Genomic DNA, 17,768 nt, shown 5'->3' with positions numbered 1-17,768 from the left:
CAGCAGCAGGGACTGGGAGACTAGTCAGGAACGAGGCAAAGTACAAAGAGATCCTTGATGAAAACCTGCTTCAGGGAGCTCAGGACCTCAGACTGGGGTGAAAGTTCACCTTCCAACAGGACAACGATCCTAAGCACACAGCCAAGACAACACAGTAGTTGCTTTGGGACAAGTCCCTGAATGTCATTGAGTGGCCCAGCCAGAGACCGAACATGAACCCGATCTAACATCTCTGGAGAGACCTGAAAATAGACGGGGAGCGTTGCTGCACATCCAACCTGACAGAGCTTGAGAGGATCTGCAGCGAAGGCTCTGCTGTAATCGCTGCCAAAGGTGCTTCAACAAAGTACTGAGTAAAGGGTCTGAATACTTGTGATAGTTTACATTTGAACTAATTTATAAAAAATGGGAGTATTATGGAGTATTGTGTGTAGATTGATGGAAAAAAACTCAATTTTAGAATAAGGCTGTAACGTATCAAAATGTAGAAATCGTCAAGGGATCTGAATACTTTCGGAAGGCACTGTAGATATACTCTAGAAAATGCTAACCTCCTGTTATTGTAATGGTTTAACGTTAGCATGTTTTGGGGGCATGATCTTTCTGCATCTACCTTTCTCACTCATGATTATCCGTAATCATGGTAACATGTAGAAGTATTCAGAATCACACTATTCTTATTTAGAATATGGGACCAAATACTAAACTTGACAATTTAACACACTAGGTGAGTTTGTCAATGCTTATGACACCTTCAAAATGGAGGGACTAGATACATAGTGCATCAATTTCTAAACAGTAAAACAGGTATGAAAACACCATCAATGTGACATTCTGTACTGTAGTATCATAAAATGGGTCCAACATGCTGGAGTATCGAGTCAAATTATATTTAAACATTTGAGAAATCATATAAATTTGTCAATGTTTAGATTGAGCTCTTCCAGCAGGTCATGTTGTGGTTTGCAGGCTGTAAATTACAGAAGGAAGGAAGGTGAATTAAAACAGGAAGTTATTACTGTTGTTTAATGAACAGACTTTAAATGCATTCATCAGAGGATAAATGCACAAAACAATTATCACTTTCAGGCATCCATACCAATAAAGTGCAATTCTTCCACAAGTCTCAGTCCTCCAGAATACGGTGACTTGTCAGGAGTTCATAGACAGCTTGCTTTTACCATGGCAGTATAACTTGTGCCAAGTGTGCTCTTATATAGCAAAAAGAAGCCTGTTATGTACACCACAAATGCTGTTGGAAGTTACAGATGAAAAAGCAATGTTAACTTAAACATGAGTTGTAAATGAGAACTTGTTCTCAACTTGCCTACCTGATTAAATAAAAGGTGAAATAAATAAAAAGTTCATCGTTTTATTTGCCAACAAACACATAACAAAGAACATGGTAAAAAAAACATGTTAATTTGCAGGAAATTATATGCAGACGCAAACTATAGCTACATCCAAAAATGTGAGAGGGGGCACAAAGTACGTGAGAATGGCTGGGGGGTGTAGGTTGGAGAATTTAGAATTTTTCAAACATCCAAAGCAGTTTTTTACTGCATTCCAGAGCCATAATCATGCTTATTTCTATGTAAAAAAAAAATATATATATATATATATCTAAGCATACCTCTTGAGCGGTCTGTATCCTCCTGGTTCATTTTTAAATGAAATTTGAATGCAAGTCTCATTCAGTACACTAAGTTATTGCTTGCTTTTCTAAAGTTTGCCAGCAGGCGTACCAGCTAAGATATTTAGACGAGCTAGCTACTCGAACTTGACGGATAGCTTTAAAATGGCTTTTTGGTGGCTAGTTATGAGGTTGGGAACCTACCTGGGCTAGCTAAAGTCAACTTCATGACATTTCTAGGTCTAGCAGTATTACAGAGAAACAACTAAACAGGACAAACCCGAGGGGGCACATGCCCCTGTGGGCATAACGCTTCTGATTAGCTACTCCACCTACAGTATAGGCCACGCTTCAACATTTCAAAGCCTCGGCAAGTGAGGGAAAACTAAGGCAACCAAAACTGTTCCCTTGGGCTGGAACAGGCCCAGACCGTGTGCACCTCAAACTCATTGGAAAAGTATAATTGTAATCTTGTGCTTATGGTGTGCTCCCTCGACCAATAATATGCAGCGACAGCATAATTCCGTCTGGTTATGTTTGTCCCAAATGGCACTCTATTCCCTACATATTGCATTACTTTTGGGGATAGGGTACCATTTGGGATAATTTGCTATTGACTATAATAATGTGACATTCAGTTCGACTGCCCCCAGCCTCTGGAACGCTCTCCCGGACCACCTGAAGGCACCACGGACTCTGGGCTCCTTTAAAACGGGCCTAAAGACCTTTCTCTTTTGGAAGGCTTTCTGTTGACAGCTGTGCTTGTAGTGTCAGCTGGGAATTTAGTCTCAGTGACCCGGTCTAGTTGCGTTAAAATATGTATTTCGATTTTTTTATATTATGCACTTTGAGATTATTCATAATAATGAAAACTTTACAAAATGTACAATAAAAAGGAGGTTCAACAAAGCTTAGTCCCCCGTGAAATACATTTTTAAAAGATGTTAAAATAGCATAGTAGTTATTTGGGGAGATCAAGCTTACCAACACACAACATTTTCAGAACATCCACCCACAGGACCAAACTTTGAAAGCAAAAAAAAAAGACGTGTGGAACACTATAGTTTTCCCATCTCGAGAGTGATCGCAATCAACAGCAACTAAACAAGAGTCATTCAAATTGAGACAAAATAATGAACGCACAGTACAGAGTGGGTGACGCAAAATAAAATGAGCACATTGTGACACATTCACAACTGGCCTGAGACAACCAGAAAGATGGGCTAGTTCCTCCCCATTCAGTTTGTGTCAATGGAGGAGACACTGACTGATCTCTGGTGTGGTCACTTAGGTGAACGGGTACTAAATGTACCAGCAAGCTCTGCAAAGAGGGAAGACGTGGTGATACACAGACTCCTGTGAGGACATGTAAAATGGCTAAAAGCGATATGCAAAATGAATAAGAGTAATCAGTACTATTTTTTTTTTAATGCAGGAGAGTTCAACAGCAAGTAAGTCTATCAAAGAATGCCCTCGTCTTTTCAAAATGTGTGGATATTTAAAAAAAATAATAAAATAAAAATGTCCACTTATCAAACCAGAAGCCATCCATACCAAATACTATACACCAGGGCTCGCCAACCCTTTTCCTGGAGAGTTACTGTCCTGTAGGTTTGTCTCCAACTCTAATCCATCACACCTGATTCTAATAACTACCTGCTTGATAAGCCCGAATCAGGTTGGTTTACAACTGGGGTTGGAGCGAAAACCTACAGGAGGTTAGCTCTACGTGACCGGGGTTGGCGAGCCCTGCTATACATACGAGATACTGAATAAGGTGACTATGGGAGACCACCAAGTCTTTACATATAATACAGATATTCTATTGTGAATGCCCCATGGGCCACTGATACACGTCACATTTACTTCCTGATTCTCAAAAAAAGGAATTCTCTTCTCATTATACTTGTGAGAAGGTGCTGTTTTTTCTCTCTCTCCAAATAACACACTGAGGTGCATTTTATAACCAAAATGGGTTTTAAAATTGGTGAAATGCACTGCATGGGCTCAGTAACTGTGGTGGAAATAGAACAGGTTGGAAACAGACAGACATTGAAATAGGACATAAGTGTAAAAATGGCTATTAGTCAGCAAGCATCTCTTCAGCCTCTGCATCGAAAGGTTACATTGCACCTCCGAGCCAATAGGGCATAGTGCAATTACGGGGGGGGGAGAACAGATAAAAAGTGATCAGGGAAGCACAGAACGCAAGAGGTTAGAGTGAGATGGGTAGAGGGTAGAATTCGAATGTATGAAAAGATTGAGGGGGGGGAGAAGGACATTAGTGCTGAGAGAAAGTCCCCCAGACATCGGCTGTGTGGCCCATGGTCAGAGTCACTGTTGTGATGATGCCAGTCTGTCAGGGGGCTCAAATGTGTCCCTGTCCAAGTCCTGCATCCATCGATCCAGGAGGAAGAGGATGGAATGTCACAAAGCTAAATTACTCTTCCCCTCAGCTCGCAGTGCCGTCAGACACTGTCGGTGTATACCAAGTCTCTTACACAGACTCAATCCCAGTACTGTCAAAATCTCCCTTTGGCTGCCATGAGGTGTGTGTGTGTGTGTCGGTTGTCTCTTTCACAGAGTCTTCTGATGCCCGTTGGCCGCGATCTTCCCAGACTCAGGGTCTGTGGGGCTGTTTGACAGTTGTAATTTATCCAGACCTGGCCAGGAGGAGATAAGGTGCAGAAATGTCATTACAAGACACACACAGACGATGAATATGTATATATATTTTTTGAAAAACACTGCCTCCGTTCATTTGACATTTTCGACACCAGACATCCTGGGCCTGTCACAACAAGCTTTAGAGACTTTCCCCCTTTGCCTCGTCATCTTCACATCAGTCCAAAGGCACAGTGGATTTTGATATCTACCTACCTGGCTGCAGCCACAGTAGTCATATTGCTGCCTAGGTTGCAGGGAATGCAGACCCAGGCAGCCTTGGAACAGGTTATGAGTTATGACAAAAGCCACCATCTCTCTATGTCATTTGGATTGATTATTACTGAAATTACCAAAAACCAAAAGGTTAAACATCTCGTCAAGTGCAAATAACTATGGTAAAAATGACAGAGCATGCAATCATACAGCACTAATTTGGTTCAGACAACCTGAGCACAAAGTGTATAATAATAATACAACTTTATTCATTTGGCACAATTCATACAGAGGCAGCAACTCAATGTAAAATAATAAAATAATACAAAATAGAGAAAGAAATGACAAACCAGTAAAGCTGCAAAAAATACAAATACAAAAGTACAAACAGGATAGGACACGAGAATATTAATAGGATATTAAAATAAGAAAAAAAGTCAACTAAATCTAAAATTTCCAGACTAATTCAAAGCAAGCTAAAAAGGTGAGTCTTAAGCCCGGTACAGATACAACTACCAGGACAAGACATGACGGTGTTACTTGGCTTTACAACGACGTTCGCTTGATCTGAACGGTCTAGTTTTAGAACGTCTCATGATGGCCGCTGAAGTTTCCAAGATTAAACCCGTCAAATCTTTTCGATAGACGCGAAACGACACTTAGCATTTTTCTTTGATTGACTAAACTGACAAGACGCTCTGTGTTTAGCCAAGAAGACAGCAAGCTAGCCATTTGCTGTAGTTAATAGCTAGCTTAAATTGCTGATATTTTTCCTGACAGGTCAAAGTGTGCCCTGTTTCTGGCATATGTATTCTATGATACTTGTCTGCTGAAACACTGATACAAAACGACCAAACAACTTAGTTTCAAAAGTTTTATCAGGTCATTGTACAGAGACATCGTTACCGAAGAAACAGTCAACCGACCATATTAATATTTTTTTTATCTTTAGATAGCTTAGAAAAAAATACAACTGTCTGGTTTTGTCTCATCTCTGCTTATGACGGCTGTTGTATCTGTACCAGGCCTTCAACCTCTGGATTCTAAGCCCTGTCTAAGCCGGGGGAGAGTTCTTAGCGAACATATGGAATTGTTTAAAAAAAATGGTCATACCAAGGATTATTTAGCCCTTTGATTTTGACATTTAAGACCCCTGAAGGTATCAACAAATATATATTGGATGAAACATAGAATTTGGAGTTACTGCTATTAGCCAATAGAAATGTGCAGAGTAACAGAGTCACAACATGGAACAGAGAGTCCAAAGAAAAGTCCCCCAAAAAATCTAAAGGAGGTTTGTTCTATCTAAGCGATAGAAGAGCAGGATTTTCTTAATTTATTTATCCCCTTATTTTAGCCATTAAACTATCTCCATATATACTTCCATTAAAAAAAATGTTAAACGGGTACTGGGGACCTTCAGATGAGTCCAGGTCCGGCTGGCCGGGCAGCCAGACGGACCTAGACATTTTCATAATTTGTGAGACTCTCAGCTTTCCACAGAGGGGTCATATTGGTGTGTAGCCCAATCCGTTCGGACACTACAGACCCTGACAGAAGAGGCTGTACCGACTTCAGACGAGTCTTGTGAGGCTTTTTGGCACCCTAGAGCAAAACGGAGAACACCACTGTGTTCGTGAGAGTCATCTTTCAATAGAGTTTGTACGCCAAACTGGTCGGACGCTACATACGATTTTGTGAGAAAACCGATTTTCGGGATGTCTTATGGTCTGACAAACACCGCTGTAACTCTGCCACCTTTCACTGCAGGAGGTATCGGCGGATGGAGTTGATTGAGACACAGCCCACGCAAAAAAACATGTCTCCAGCTTAGACAGATTTTTATGGAGATTCTTTTGTTATGTTAATTATGTTTCCTCGGGGCGCGACCACTGTAGGCTAAGGGTTAAGTATGAGACACACCATGAGTCGAGGATGACCCCTAAGTTCCTAACCTCCTTTTTACTAGTGCCAGGTGACCAAGTTCGCTGTCCCCTCTGGACTCTTAAGCCAAATCACCAGATCCTCAGTCTTGTCTTCCTTCAAATGTACCAAGTTGTTGGACATTAAATGTATTAAGGCTCCCAAAAACAACAAACCTATCAGTTGATAGCATTAGGGTCATCTGGTGCTGCACATATGTCTAGCTGCATGTCATCTGCATAGCTATGAAGGGGTAACATGTATAGTGAGAACAAAAGAGGACCAAGAATAGATCCTTGAGGGACTCCACAGGTGATATCTGCTCTCCCTGATACATACTTCCCCAGGCAGATCGGGATCAAACCAGTTTAGCACAGTATCAGAAAGACCAATCCATTTCTCCAGACTACCAGTTCTATCAATATCTTATGGTCAAAAGTATCAAAAATGGCATTTAAATCTAAGACTCTGTACAGATGGAGGATTTCAAATGCTCTTTCATTTATGGAAAACTAGCTCAACGGTGGGAGGCCGAGTTAGGGGACAATCTGGTTCAGTATTGCACAGGGACTGCACTGCAATGCCATAGCTTATGTTAACCATTTTTACAAGGAAATATAACGCAAACTCCTCACATTTAGACGATGAAGCCTGGCTGAGCAAGTCTGCCGCCGGGGCTGGATAAAGTAAGAAATTAACAACTGAAAACAATATCCTTGGATTTTTCTAGATGTCTGTAATAATCTTTGAGAAATGGGCTTGCCTTTCTTTTCATACAACTTTATTATAGATAGCAATATGTTCTTAAATAACACATAAATTAACCTGTAAGCAATCAATTGTTGAAAACAGTGTCCTCGGATTGTTCTCATTGCCTGTATTAATCTTTGACTAGGCTTAATTATTGTAAAAAGCAATGCATTCTTTAAGAACACCGGTAACTCAATGAACCAGTCATTTTGTAATTTCTGCTTTGTTTGACATGAACATGAGTATATGAATATAAAGATGTTACCTAATGCTTTCAAGAGTTCCTCTCTGATCGCTGAGGTGAACTTCCGGACTAGGCAGAGGGTAGTTACCACGGCAAACAGCAAGTTGTACGACAGGACGATATAGAAGTTTCCCAGCCAATTGAATCTCCCAAAGTCTCCGAGAAGGTCAAACCTGGTGATACCTGTGAAGAGTGTTAAGATATTAAATAAAAGACCACCAGATGCAATGTTCTTCCATTTGAGTGGATGGATTTCATGAACACAAAACAATCTACTATATCATGATGATTTTGAGATACTGGAACAATGGGGTTTCTCATGAAACGTAACATTATTTTGCACACTGATAATTCTACATAATTTGCTAGGTTTCCATCTAAATTGGCGACATATTTCATGTGAATATACTCAAATCTGCACGAAAAAAACAATATGCGCATTTTCCCACCAGAGATGTTTCCATCAAACTGACTTGTTGTGGATAAAAGACTACATGCATGATGACGTAGTGCTCATACTTTTTTTTTTTGCGATTCAATTCCAATGTACCGAATAACAAATACAAAAGTTGTTATTCTGTACATTGGTTTCCATCTCATTTTTCATCTCTACCGACGGTTTCATCAAACACCAAATAGCCAATCATCTGGTTTTGGCGCATGCTCTCTAGACAAGAGTACACAGATAAGATTATACGATGAGATACGCATAAGAGAAATATCATTTTATTTGATAATTGGAAGCCAAACACCGATCATCATGTCACCAGAATTCAAATAGCAGCCATAGCGCAATATTGGAAATGTCCATGGTCACCGTGCACTTAACCCCCATATGAAGTGCATCATAACTTGTTTCATCTGCCTATAAAAACTTGTCCTGCTTTTCCACATCGTGGATGTAGGCCTATACGCAACGATGGTTATTATATCAATATTTGCACATAAAGGTGTTTCAACTGCCATTTCTTGCATAATACATTTTACAGACAAAAATATTTCCTATTTCCACCAGCCTTGGAAACCTGGTTACTGACAACAGCTCTTACCCCTGGTTGAGTTATGTCTAACTAATGTGTAATGTAGGCCTATCAAAATTCTAGGATTCCCATTGAGATGTAGTGATGAGCAGCATTACATGATTGGACTTTATTGATGGACTGAAAACCAAGAGGAATCAATACAAACACAGGGCAAACATCTGGAGGGAAAAAATATAGCTTGATTCTTTCCCAAAGACCGGCACTAAATATACAGTGGGGCAAAAAAGTATTTAGTCAGCCACCAATTGTGCAAGTTCTCCCACTTAAAAAGATGAGGCCTGTAATTCTCATCATAGGTACACTTCAACTATGACAGACAAAATGAGAACCCCCCCCCCCCAGAAAATCACATTGTAGGATTTTTAAGGAATTTATTTGTAAATTATGGTGGAAAATGAATATTTGGTCAATAACAAAAGTTTCTCAATACTTTGTTATATACCCTTTGTTGGCAATGACAGAGGTCAAACGTTTTCTGTAGGTCTTCACAAGGTTTTCACACACTGTTGCTGGTATTTTGGCCCATTCCTCCATGCAGATCTCCTCTAGAGCAGTGATGTTTTGGGGCTGTTGCTGGGCAACAGGGACTTTCAACTCCCTCCAAAGATGTTCTATGGGGTTGAGATCTGGAGACTGGCTAGGCCACTCCAGGACCTTGAAATGCTTCTTACGAAGCCACTCCTTCGTTGCCCGGGCGGTGTGTTTGGGATCATTGTCATGCTGAAAGACCCAGCCACGTTTAATCTTCAATGCCCTTGCTGATGGAAGGAGGTTTTCACTCAAAATCTCATGATACATGGCCCCATTCATTCTTTCCTTTACACGGATCAGTCGTCATGTTCTGTTCATTTACAGAAAAACAGCCCCAAAGCATGATGTTTCCACCCCCATGCTTCACAGTAGGTATGGTGTTCTTTGGATGCAACTCAGCATTCTTTGTCCTCCAAACACGACGAGTTGAGTTTTTACCCAAAAGTTATATTTGGGTTTCATCTGACCATATGACATTCTCCCAATCTTCTTCTGGATCATCCAAATGCTCTCTAGCAAACTTCAGACGGGCCTGGACATGTACTGGCTTAAGCAGGGGGACACGTCTGGCACTGCAGGATTTGAGTCCCTGGCAGCGTAGTGTGTTACTGATGGTAGGCTTTGTTACTTTGGTCCCAGCTCTCTGCAGGTCATTCACTAGGTCCCCCCATGTGGTTCTGGGATTTTTGCTCACCGTTCTTGTGATCATTTTGACCCCACGGGGTGAGATCTTGCATGGAGCCCCAGATCGAGGGAGATTATCAGTGGTCTTGTATGTCTTTCATTTCCTAATAATTGCTCCCACAGTTGATTTCTTCAAACCAAGCTGCTTACCTATTGCAGATTCAGTCTTCCCAGCCTGGTGCAGGTCTACAATTTTGTTTCTGGTGTCCTTTGACAGCTCTTTGGTCTTGGCCATAGTGGAGTTTGGAGTGTGACTGTTCAAACAGGTGCCATTAATACAGGTAACGAGTGGAGGACAGAGGAGCCACTTAAAGAAGAAGTTACAGATCTGTGAGAGCCAGAAACCTTGATTGTTTGTAGGTGACCAAATAGTTATTTTCCACCATAATTTGTAAATTAATTAATAAAAAATCCTACAATGTGATTTTCTGGATTTTTTTTCTCATTTTGTCTGTCATAGTTGAAGTGTACCTATGATGAAAATTACAGGCCTCTCAGTGGGAGAACTTGCACAATTGGTGGCTGACTAAATACTTTTTTGCCCCACTGTACATGTTCTTTTTTCCCCCAAACACCTTTGGCAAGACGATCACTGTGTTTATAAGCACAAACCCTTCCTTTTCCACGACTGCATGGGGTTTCAGTGAATTAACTATTTAAGAATGCCTGTTCTTTCGGCAGTTGAGGCACTTTGGAAAGTGTCTCTCTTCAATAAGCCAACTCTTTCAACAGGCAAGAAAGGCCAAATTGAAAGAAGGGCTTATACCCCAAAACCATTTGATGTACACTGCATATTAAGATACTCAGGCTATGACGGATCCAGGATAGACAAACCCTTTATGTAACGGATTTAGCAGCCAATGCCACTCTTCCTGAGAAAAGGTCATTTTCATTGTCTGACGGATTACATATTATTCCTTTCACAGGAAACGGTTTTGTTAGTTGGACCTTGGACAATTTGTTAGCGTGTAAAAACCGAGTGGGGGAAAAAAAGAAGGAAATAAGCAACACCCCAGGCATCATGGTTATCAATGAGACCACCGTCACCTGCACACATACACCTGAGTCAACTGCTCTGAAGTACACATATCTAATTCAAACAGTAAACAAGCAGAATCTTGTAGGTTTCCGCTGTAGCCAAGACAGATTGTGCAACTCATGGCGGGCGGGTCTGACCCCCTGCCGAGAGGGAATCCTCCATTCAGGCCACTCAGAGACATTCACGCCATGTCTCATCTGAGTCAGTGGAAGCTGCTGAGGGGAGGACGGCAAATAATAATGGTTGGAATGGAGTCAATGGAATGGTATGAACCACATGGAAACAACTTTGATGTGTTTGATACCATTCCATTGAATCCATTCCAGACATTATTATGAGCCGTCCTCCCCTCAGCAGCCTCCACTGGTCTCAGTGTATGCTTAGTATGAATCATAAACAGAACAACGCCTAAACTTCATTAGAACTTCACAAAAACGACTTGTAGACTTCACAATGATATTATTGCTGGCAAAAATGCTCATCCCTGAGATAATAGGGCCAGGTAGCCACTTCCTCCTGTCCTCTATGTGGCTATGCACACCACTGTGGTTATTCTGATGAGGAATTCATGTGTGAGACCTGCTGCAGACAGTGCCAGTGCATGGTGAGGTTGATTCTCTCCATCTCTCTCTTCAGCACTGACAGAGACAGAAGAGTGTCTGTTTATTTATCCCCCCCGTATAGCACATTCTGTTGGTTGGAAGGATTTTATATAATCATTTCAATTGAAAAACTCATTTTGTGTATCAGTTCATAAACCATGTGCTATTTTTCAACTTGTATAGCACAGCTGTCATTTTTTTGGTCCTTAAATAAAACTGGTATACTTTTTTTTCTATAACCAATTTGTCTTTAATGCAAGGACGACAAACAAGTGCCTTGCCTTCTCCCCCTCGTCTCTTCCATTTTTGCAGTAATGATGCAATTAGTTGGTTGCAATTTTGAATAGAGCATACATTTCCATGTATGTATTTGTTAGCTGCATGTGTGAGACAACTCCACCAGTCCGATTTATGATATATTTACAAAGATTAAACAGATTTTAATCCCCCCCCCTCTAAAAATATCAATTAGTATATTTCAGTTTAACCGTAATATTTGTTCGGTCTTTTCTGGTGGATTAATCTGAAATAGCAACCAACTTTCTATGGCTTGTTTTAAAAACGGACATTTTGGAGATCATTTCATTTTCAAACAACCAAAAGTGAGATGTTGTAATCTGAATAAAGGGGAAAAGTGCATTCTTGAACACCGGGTGAGCCATTCTTACTAATCTGATAGCGAACCAATTCTGATTTAAGTATAGTTTTGTATGACTGAAGCCTTTAGTGACAGATCTAATGCTTTAATATTTAATCGTTTCTGACCTCCAAATTCATATTCATTAAATAAATAGGCCTGTTTAATTTTGTCTGGCTTGCCATTCCAAATGAAATGCAATATTTTGTATTCATATAATTGAAAAAAAACAAGCCGTTAGGTGTAGGCAGGGCCATAGACAAATAGGTAAACTGGGATATGACTAAAAAGTTAAAATCAGGATGATTTTTCCACAAATAGACAGGTATTTTCCTTTCCATGGTAACAAGATCTTATCTACTTTTGCTAACTTTCTATTAAAATGTATTGTAAAGAGAATTTCTTTCTTTCGGAATATGAATACCTAGTATGTCCACTTCACCTTTGCTCTCGAGTGGCGCAGCGGTCTAAGGCACTGCATCTCAGTGCTTGAGGCGTCACTAAAGACACCCTGGTTCAAATCCAGGCTGTATCACAATCGGCTGTGATTGGGAGTCCCATAGGGCGGTGCACAATTGGCCCAACATCATCCAGGTTTGGCCGGTTTAGGCCATCATTGTAAATAAGAATTTGTTCTCAACTGACTTGCCTAGTTAAATAAAGGTTAAAGAAAAACTAAAAGGTAAAAAAAAAAAAAAAACACCATTCTATTGGTAAACGACACGTGAATGTAAAAGTTGTATTTTTTTGTGATCCAATAAGTAATATAGTAATTTGGTTGTAATCCAGAGAAATTAGAAAAATTATCAAGATCCTCTATTTTTAATTGTACCTTTATTTAACTAGGCAAGACAGTTAAGAACAAATTCTTATTTACAATGACCGCCTAGAGGCCTTGTTCAGGGGCAGAATAACAGATTTTTACTTTGTCCAGTCTGGGATTCAATCTAGCAACCTTTCATTTACTGGCCCAACGCTCTAACCACTAGGCTACCTGCAGCCCCTCTATGAGGCTTTGGAGGGATCCAAATTGTGGATTTAAAAGAAAACATAAATCATCAGCGTACAATGACACATTTGTTTTTAAGCCCTGGATTTCTAGCCCCTTGATATTATTGTTGGATCTGATTTTAATAGCTAACATTTCAAAGGCCATAATAAATAAATATGCTGATAGTGGACAACCTTGTTTTACTCTGACAGTTTAATACTTTGAGAAATTGCCATTATTTACTATTTTACACCTTGGGTTACTGTACATGACTTTAACCTATTGTATACGAGATCCTCTAAAATGTTAATATTCCAGTCATTCATATATAAATTCCAGTTGTACTTTATCAAAAGCCTTTTCAAAGTCAGCTATGAATACTAGGCCTAGTTTCCCCGATTTTTCAGTGTTCTATCGTTTCCAGTACTTGTGAAATCATACAGAAAAACCACATGACTTCATGTGGAGAATCGTAAGTGTTTTAGTGCTCTTTAAAAAAAAAGAAAATAGTGACACTAACAGGAGGATAATTTACCCTGAGGTGGATTACAATTCTTCAGAGGTAAATATGCTAAACTCTTATCATTCATTCCTGTGCTTTCTTTCAATGTTCTGAGTGTGAACTAACTCACAGTGCATGCACCCAAGTTGTGTGTGCATACATTTTTTATTAAAACACAAAAAGCATACCCAATATCGATACATCAACCAACCATTCAATTCATCACATTTAGCTATTCCAAAACTGTCATAGCTCACTGAGGTAATATTTGTGGATTTTTTATTTATTTTTATTCGGTAATGCCTGTGAAACCGCTGCACAACAATTAGATTAGGAGATTGATTGAGTGTCTGTAAAGATGTATTTACAGCCTCTGCAAGCAGTTGGCGAGCATCGAGGGCCTTTAACCAAATTGCCTGTAAAGAGACAGGAAGAGGGGGTGGAGAGAGACCGCAGTCAATACACCATGCCAGTACGGTCAAGCTAAATTAATTTCTAATGCTAAAGGTTTAGATCTTGGGTTTGGTATGAGGAGAAAAGCTGATGGGAAGGGGTTCTTGGCATTAGAGGAGACAACACTTACGTCCCAAATGGCACCCTGTTCCTTATATAGTGCACTACTTTTGACCACGACCCATAGGGCTATATGGCATATGTCTAGAGATGATGTAACCCCTCTTAGAAGAACCGGTCTTCCTCTGATCACTCGTTTCACATCAGCCCCATTATGCAGAATGTAGCATTGTGTGTGTGTGTGTGTATGTGGGCCAAGTGGAATCCATCTCGTCTCACCATCCAGCCCAAGTAAGATGGATGACGCCGTGGTGATTACATTAACGGATTCATTTTTAATAATACATCCACTAAAATCGGCGGAGAAAGGTGGCTTATGTATTCAATCGACTTCAGATTAGGAACGATAAAAGGACAACTAGAATAGCATCTATGTAATAAATGGTGATTTTCTGAGATGGTTGTACTCCATTTGATAGTGTGCGCACCAAATGGCACCCTGTTCCTTATATAGTGCGCTACTTTTGCCCAGCCACCGTGTATTATCCCAGGAACAGCAGCCAGGCTGACAGGAGTGACTAGAGTCCTCTTTGCTGCAGTCTCTCACTGTGCTTTTGGGGACACTGCAGATAAAAGTTACACAAACATACATGGGTTGAAAAGTAACTTCTCAATGGGGGCGGGGTTTCTAGTGCATGTCTTCGTCCTTAATGGCACCCAATTCACCATGGTTCAAGTAGTGCACTATGTCGGTAGTAATAGGGCTCGACGCTGACCTTTTCACAAGTTGAAAAATGGAGGAGCACACAAAGAAATGGAGGAGCACAATGAAAAATATTTGAGGTAACAAGACATTGTCTTTGTAGTAATGGTGCAATCATGACGGTCATGAATCTGCGCTCATTGTCCTCTCCATGGCACTCAGGGGCTGCGGTACAGTGAAGTAATCATTGCAACAATTATCATCAGGGCGATCTTTTTTTTTTTTCTCCATAGGCGCAATGGTGCTCCTAAATTACAATTCCTGGTCGCGTCGCAAATATGCGGCACATATGCAAGTAAAATATTCGCACTCTTGAGCCTGGGAATAGGGTGCCATTTCGGGCGCAGGCTATATCACTCTGATGCTTTCAAACACACACACTTACATAACTGGTCATTTTTAGCCGTCCGTTTCCCCTCCCTGAAATAAAATGTGTTTATGGGACTTTTACCCTTGTCTGCACCCTGACTAACCCTGCCACGGGGGGGGAAACAACAGTACAGAGCACTCCCATTTCAGCAGCGTCACAGGTCCCATGGCTCCCTTTCAAGAGAAGCTTAAATAAAACATGGCGTCCGTCCGACAGGAATTCTGTACAAGCAGCGGTTGTCACAAAGACATCAGACCCATTTTCTCCCACATCACCTCAATTCTTAGTGATGTTTGTGTTCATGTCAGTCCTGGGTTCAAATACTTGAAAAATGTATTTCAAATACATTGAGAGTATGCTTGAGTCTGCTTGGAGTGCCAGATGGGTAGTATTTACAATTTGGAGACTTTTCTATTGGTTTGTTAAGCCAGGAAAGGATTTTCCCAAGGAGTTGAAACCCAAGTCATCGGACTTACTTTGCTTAAATCGACCATGCCCTCCGGTTGTCGCTCTCTTCAAACACGTTAATATCTTCACAAAATGGCAGAACGGTAACAATGAAGAGTTTCGATTTCCCATAACACACATATCCAAAACTCCATCTCCCCATGTCTTCCTCCGGAGGGCTTTGGATGAGGGTAGCCTTCATAAGTTTAATCCATCTCATCTATTCAGCGTCACAGAGCAGAACCTGTTGGTATTTTGCAACGCTCCCTACGACTCACTGTACGCCAACACGCACACAGACGACGCTATTTAAACAGCTGTGGCCTGCTCGCTGCGTGTCTATTAGTACCATTGTGAATGCGCTGCTAAACCTGTCATTTCTCCCTCTCTTGCTCCATTCTCTTCTCAAATCGCCATGGCAAACTGTGAAGGAATTGAACTTGTTAACCATAACGGTTTGAGGGGCGGGGGCTGGGACGGCAGGGGATAGCTGAAGTTCTCTGACCGGCCCTCGTGGTCGTTTACTTAAGACCGGGAATGGGATGGTCACCTCACCTCCCTCCATCACTGCCCTCCAATACGTTCGTCGTGAAATCGATCCAAAGCAGTCCACTAAACACGTACATCTGTGCTCACCTATCGGTTCCATCAACTATGCTTTAGTGAGCTACGTAGGGAACGAGGTGCCATCTGGGACCCCCCCACCCCAAAATATTAAAAAAAGGTTGAATGAATGGCAGGAGAGACTCACCAAGTGTTCTGGACATGACTGGCAGGGCTGAACTCAGCACCAGGATGGACACACAGCAACCAATGATCTACATGAGGGAGACAGACAGGGTTAGAGTATAGAACTTTAACTTGTGAACTCGGGTTAACAAATAGATAGGCCGCGATGAAACGTTTGAGTGTGAGAACTGGGAGGGCGAGAATAGCTTCGCAAGTCAGTGTGTGAGTGTACACACACACACACACACACACACACCTCTTCAGAGTAAATGGATTCCACATATTGTGCAATTAGTACCTCTGAAGATGCTCATTACCAGGTTCTGCTCCTTTGTGGCTTTCGAGTCCTTTCACCGAGTCGTCCTGGCTAGTTACAAAGCCTCACCGTTCCCCCTGCTCATTACCAAGTGAATGGCTGCCACCGTGGGCCAAACAGAGTACACACACAGTCCCCCCCGATTCTCTCTCACTGAACATAAGAGCTTGCACGGCGTGTTTACGCAACACACAAACAAATATTGGGGCGAGAGGTCAACTGAACCATTCAGGCTGAGGGCTGGTGAGGAAGATGCCAGAGGAGAGGAGTGAGAGAGAAAGAATGAAAGCAAGGAAGAGAGAGAGAGAGAGAGAGCGAGGGCTGAAGAGGATGAAACAAAAGGAGGCCTAAATATATCACCTTCTTCATGTGTGTGTGTTTACCGTTGTCATGGTCGTGTCGTCTTTCCTGGGAGTGAGGCCTTCAAACACTCGCAAGCTGTAGAAGCCGACAACGGAGGACACCATCAAATAGCTGTTGCTGAATCAAGGACAAGACATCCTTACACTTTCGAGACAAAACGCCGTAACATGGACATTTAGTGACATTTCAAGTGGTAAGTTGGCACCTTTTCACCAAGGGTAAAGGTGAAAAGAGGTGACGAAACACGACAGAATGTCCCGGGAAGTGTCCGGCTAAGCTACGTCTTAAGTCAACACCACCAGTCCTAGGAATGTCACTGGGGTCACCACGGAGCAGGGGCCCATATGTATCAAGTGTCTCAAGAGTAGGACTGCTGATCTAGGATCAGTTTTGCCTTTACGATCACAATGAACACGATTACATGGCCAGAGAGGACCTGATCCTGGATCAGTACTCCTTACCTGGAGACACTTTATACAGATCTGGCCCCGGTGCAGAGGGGGTCATTAAAAGGATACAACATGAGGACGATCTCCACCACGGCCTGGACGACTCCGAACGTGGACAGTGAGGTGTTCCCAAGTCCCCGATCCTGGAACGACAGAGAGGGAGAGTGTGTTTTGTTAAGGACAACTTAGATAGGATAGAGATGAGGAAAGGAGAGAGAGTGCTGAAATAGCAAATGGGCTGGATTCAAATCCCATTCTGCAGGTGGTAGTGACCACAAGGCTAGACCATAAATCAAATCACCATTCAAAATTAGGATCTCTCATGTCGTTGCGTAGTCGGAAGAACACAAATAAATCAT

General features: G+C 41.5%; 1 protein-coding gene across 1 annotated transcript in view; it reads right to left on the bottom strand.

Annotated features, from left to right (window-relative positions):
- Positions 1–1,358: 1,358 nt before the first annotated feature.
- Positions 1,359–17,768, bottom strand: part of lmbr1 (limb development membrane protein 1) — a 52,826-nt gene continuing 36,416 nt past the window's right edge. Inside the window, exons 13-17 of the mRNA XM_024393108.2 lie at positions 17,479–17,552; positions 16,981–17,071; positions 16,304–16,370; positions 7,452–7,613; positions 1,359–4,296 (exon numbers count right to left, since the gene is read on the bottom strand). Of these exons, the coding sequence (XP_024248876.1) occupies positions 4,211–4,296; positions 7,452–7,613; positions 16,304–16,370; positions 16,981–17,071; positions 17,479–17,552 (480 nt within the window). The 3' untranslated portion in view covers positions 1,359–4,210. The remainder of the gene's footprint in view (positions 4,297–7,451; positions 7,614–16,303; positions 16,371–16,980; positions 17,072–17,478; positions 17,553–17,768) is intronic.

This window comes from Oncorhynchus tshawytscha, linkage group LG29, assembly GCF_018296145.1.
Source record: "Oncorhynchus tshawytscha isolate Ot180627B linkage group LG29, Otsh_v2.0, whole genome shotgun sequence".
NCBI lineage: Eukaryota > Metazoa > Chordata > Actinopteri > Salmoniformes > Salmonidae > Oncorhynchus > Oncorhynchus tshawytscha.
Note: the sequence above shows the minus strand (reverse complement) of the source record. Positions and strands in the feature narration are given on the sequence as shown.